This window comes from Eretmochelys imbricata, chromosome 1, assembly GCF_965152235.1.
Source record: "Eretmochelys imbricata isolate rEreImb1 chromosome 1, rEreImb1.hap1, whole genome shotgun sequence".
Taxonomy (NCBI): Eukaryota; Metazoa; Chordata; order Testudines; family Cheloniidae; genus Eretmochelys; species Eretmochelys imbricata.
In genome coordinates, this window is record NC_135572.1 from 1,840,098 (window position 1) to 1,843,124 (window position 3,027).

Genomic DNA, 3,027 nt, shown 5'->3' on the forward strand with positions numbered 1-3,027 from the left:
AACTGAGTTTTTACCCAAACTTGTTCACTTTGTTGACTGTGGAATCATGAGTTTTCCACTACTTAATAAACTTTTATCAAAGAATCTCTCAGCATATGTTTTCCCAAAAGTTTGTTTTTTTCCCCTCTGAGATTTCGAGCAACTGGATGAATGGGGAACCCCCTAAGGTATAGACTCCCTATACCGGCTCTCATTGCCTGAGATAATGATGGATAACCAGGATCCACACTTGTGTTTCCTGCTGGTGCCTGTTCGGGGTCTCCCATCACAAAGTGTAGGAACTATTAATGCAGAAAGCACCACAAAATATGGAATTGGATTTAGTAGGGTTATTGTTCGTAGTTATTTTCTCTTAATAATGAAAATGTAATTTTTCAGTGTGCGAGCGATCAATGTGCTTCTCCAATGAGAACAGCTTCCAGTAGTGCATGCAATGTTTCATATTAACGTTGTCTCTTCATTCAGGCATTTACACTACGGCCATCACCTGAGATCCTGGGAACACACAGAAAATCAGGGATCATACGGTAAATGCAGGAGACACCCTTATGCCTCAGAGTTGGACACTTTCTCCCCTATTCCATGTCAGATTTGAACACAACCAACTTCACCAACCCCTCCACCTTCATCCTGCTGGGCATTCCTGGCCTAGAGGCAGCCCATGTCTGGATCTCCATTCCCTTCTGTGCTATGTACTCCATAGCTGTCTTGGGAAACTTCACCATCCTGTTGATCGTGAAGAGGGAGCCGAGCCTCCATGGGCCCATGTACTATTTCCTCTGCATGCTGGCTGTCACTGACCTGGTCGTGTCCACGTCCACCCTGCCCAAAATGCTGAGCATCTTCTGGTTCAGTTCCAGGGAGATCAGTTTCAGCACCTGCCTCACCCAGATGTACTTCGTTCACTCCTTCTCAGGGATGGAGTCTGGAATCCTTGTGGCCATGGCTTTTGATCGCTATGTGGCCATCTGCCATCCCCTGAGACATTCCACCATCCTGACAAACTCTGTGGTGGCCAAGTTAATCCTGGCCGTGGTGCTGCGTGGTGCCATACTTGCATTACCCTACCCCTTCCTGGCGAGGCAGTGGCCATATTGCAGAACCAACATCATCCCCCACTTCTTTTGTGGGCACATAGCCGTGGTGAAGCTGGCCTGTGCTGACATCAGCATCAGTAGTTACTATGGGCTGTTCAATCTTTTCTCTGAGATCGGAATGGATGTGTTTTTTATCGCTGTGTCCTATACTCTGATCCTCCGGGCCATCTTCCGCCTCCCCACAAACGATGCCCGGCTCAAAACTTTTGGAACCTGCATCTCTCATATTTGTGCCATCTCAGCTTTGTACATCCCAGATTTCTTCTCCTCTCTCTTGTTCCGGTTTGGCCACAATGTGCCACTGCATTTCCTTGTTCTCATTGCCAGTGTGTACCAGCTGGTTCCCCCCATGCTACACCCCATTATTTACGGGTTGAGGACCAAAGAGATCCGGGGCAGGCTGCTCCAGCTCTTTACTCACAAAGAGACCTAAATATTTACTTCTTATACTCTGGCCCTCACACCGAGATCCATGCAGAGCTGTCTGGTGTGTGGCCCTGCGCGCCTTTCCTGAATCACTTACTGGACAGACAGAGACATTAAATCCTTTCCTGTCCTTACTGGACTCTGTCAATGTGATAAACTTGGGAATCTGTCTGTGTACAATATCCTGGCTTGCCACCTTTCTAATTGCTGATAGCTGGATCCCTGGAATTGCAATCTTGACCCATCTCTTCTGTCAAGCCTCGCCCCTGCTCTGTGTCTTTCTCCCAAATGCCCTACCCCTGTCACTTGCTCCTGTCTTCCCCTCCCTTGTCAGCTGTGACCCACTCATCTCTAAAATCAATATGTTCTCACATCTAATGGCAAGTTAATTAAGTTACAGTGGTTAGTGTTAAAATGTCAATGTCTATTCTTACTTTGTTACTAACTCTGTGGAGAGAGAGACCCCGTCAGGACTCCTGGGATCTATCTCAGCTCTGGAAGGGGAATGGGGCATAGTGTGTCACAGCGGGAGGCAGATACATCTGGGGTCTAAATGAGAACACCAGAATGGCCATACTAGGTAAGACCAATGGTCCATGTAGCCCAGTAGCCTGTCTTCCGACAGTGCCCAGTGCCAGGTGCTTCACAGGGAATGAACAGAACATGGGAATCCCCATGTGATTCGTGTGAAGCAACTCAACAGAAGGGGGCAGCAGCCCCGAGCCCGGGGTTTGTCAGGTTCACCTGGCAGGAGTTCAAGCCTCCAGCCCCAGTAGGAGCCATGGGGGAGGGGAAGAGCCCAGGTTGCCCTGGCTGGCGTGGCAGAAGCCCTCAGCTCAGGCCGCCCTGACCCCTGGCCGCAGCCACAGAGTGGAGGCAGGAGCTGCGGAGGGATGGGAGGCAGAGAAGCCCTACTCGTTTTTTTCCCCCCATCTTCCATACTGCTGCCCCCAGGGGTCGACTCATTTCCCCTGTCCTTGGTTGAACTTCAGAGGGTGGTTATTCTCTCTCCTCTCCCTGACCCTTTAGGGGCTGCTCTCTTCCCTCCACCTTCCTTACCTCTTGTGGAGACAGAGACGGGTGGTATGGTGCCACGGGTACAGTCCCCGCACTGGTGGCCTGCTCCCACATTGCCCATCTCCGTGGGCCACAGGGTCGGAACAGGGGCCCTGGCAGAGGATCATCATGGGTCCACTACCCTGTCCCCACTGTGCTAGGGGAAAAGCATCACCATTTTCTGGTGGACACCAATGATGTCCAGGGTAAGGTGAAGCTCTTTCTCCAACGTTGGGGAGAGATCCATCTCGTCATCTGGGCCACGAGGGCTGTTGTGGAGGAGTGGAGGGGAACTGGGAGGCAAGATATGTTAGTCAATCTGTGGGCCCGCAACTTCTGTGACAAGCCTTTCCGGTAGGTCAGTGAATATTGCAAGGCCAGTTAGGGATCCTACGGGGATCCTCCTCTACCCACGGGGATCCTCCTCAGCCCTCAGAATGTAGCCAAC

The 3,027-nt window shown here is 50.9% G+C and overlaps 1 protein-coding gene across 1 annotated transcript; it reads left to right on the forward strand.

The window, feature by feature from the left end:
• Positions 1 to 531: 531 nt before the first annotated feature.
• LOC144277588 (olfactory receptor 52E4-like) lies at positions 532 to 1,530 on the forward strand. The gene has a single exon (XM_077838483.1). The coding sequence runs from the start codon at positions 532 to 534 to the stop codon at positions 1,528 to 1,530; it is 999 nt and encodes a 332-aa protein (XP_077694609.1).
• The last annotated feature ends 1,497 nt before the right edge of the window (positions 1,531 to 3,027 follow it).

Excerpts from the sequence above, each read along its gene's own strand:
- LOC144277588 (XM_077838483.1), top strand. The coding sequence starts at position 532 with ATGCAGGAGACACCCTTATGCCTCAGAGTTGGACACTTTCTCCCCTAT.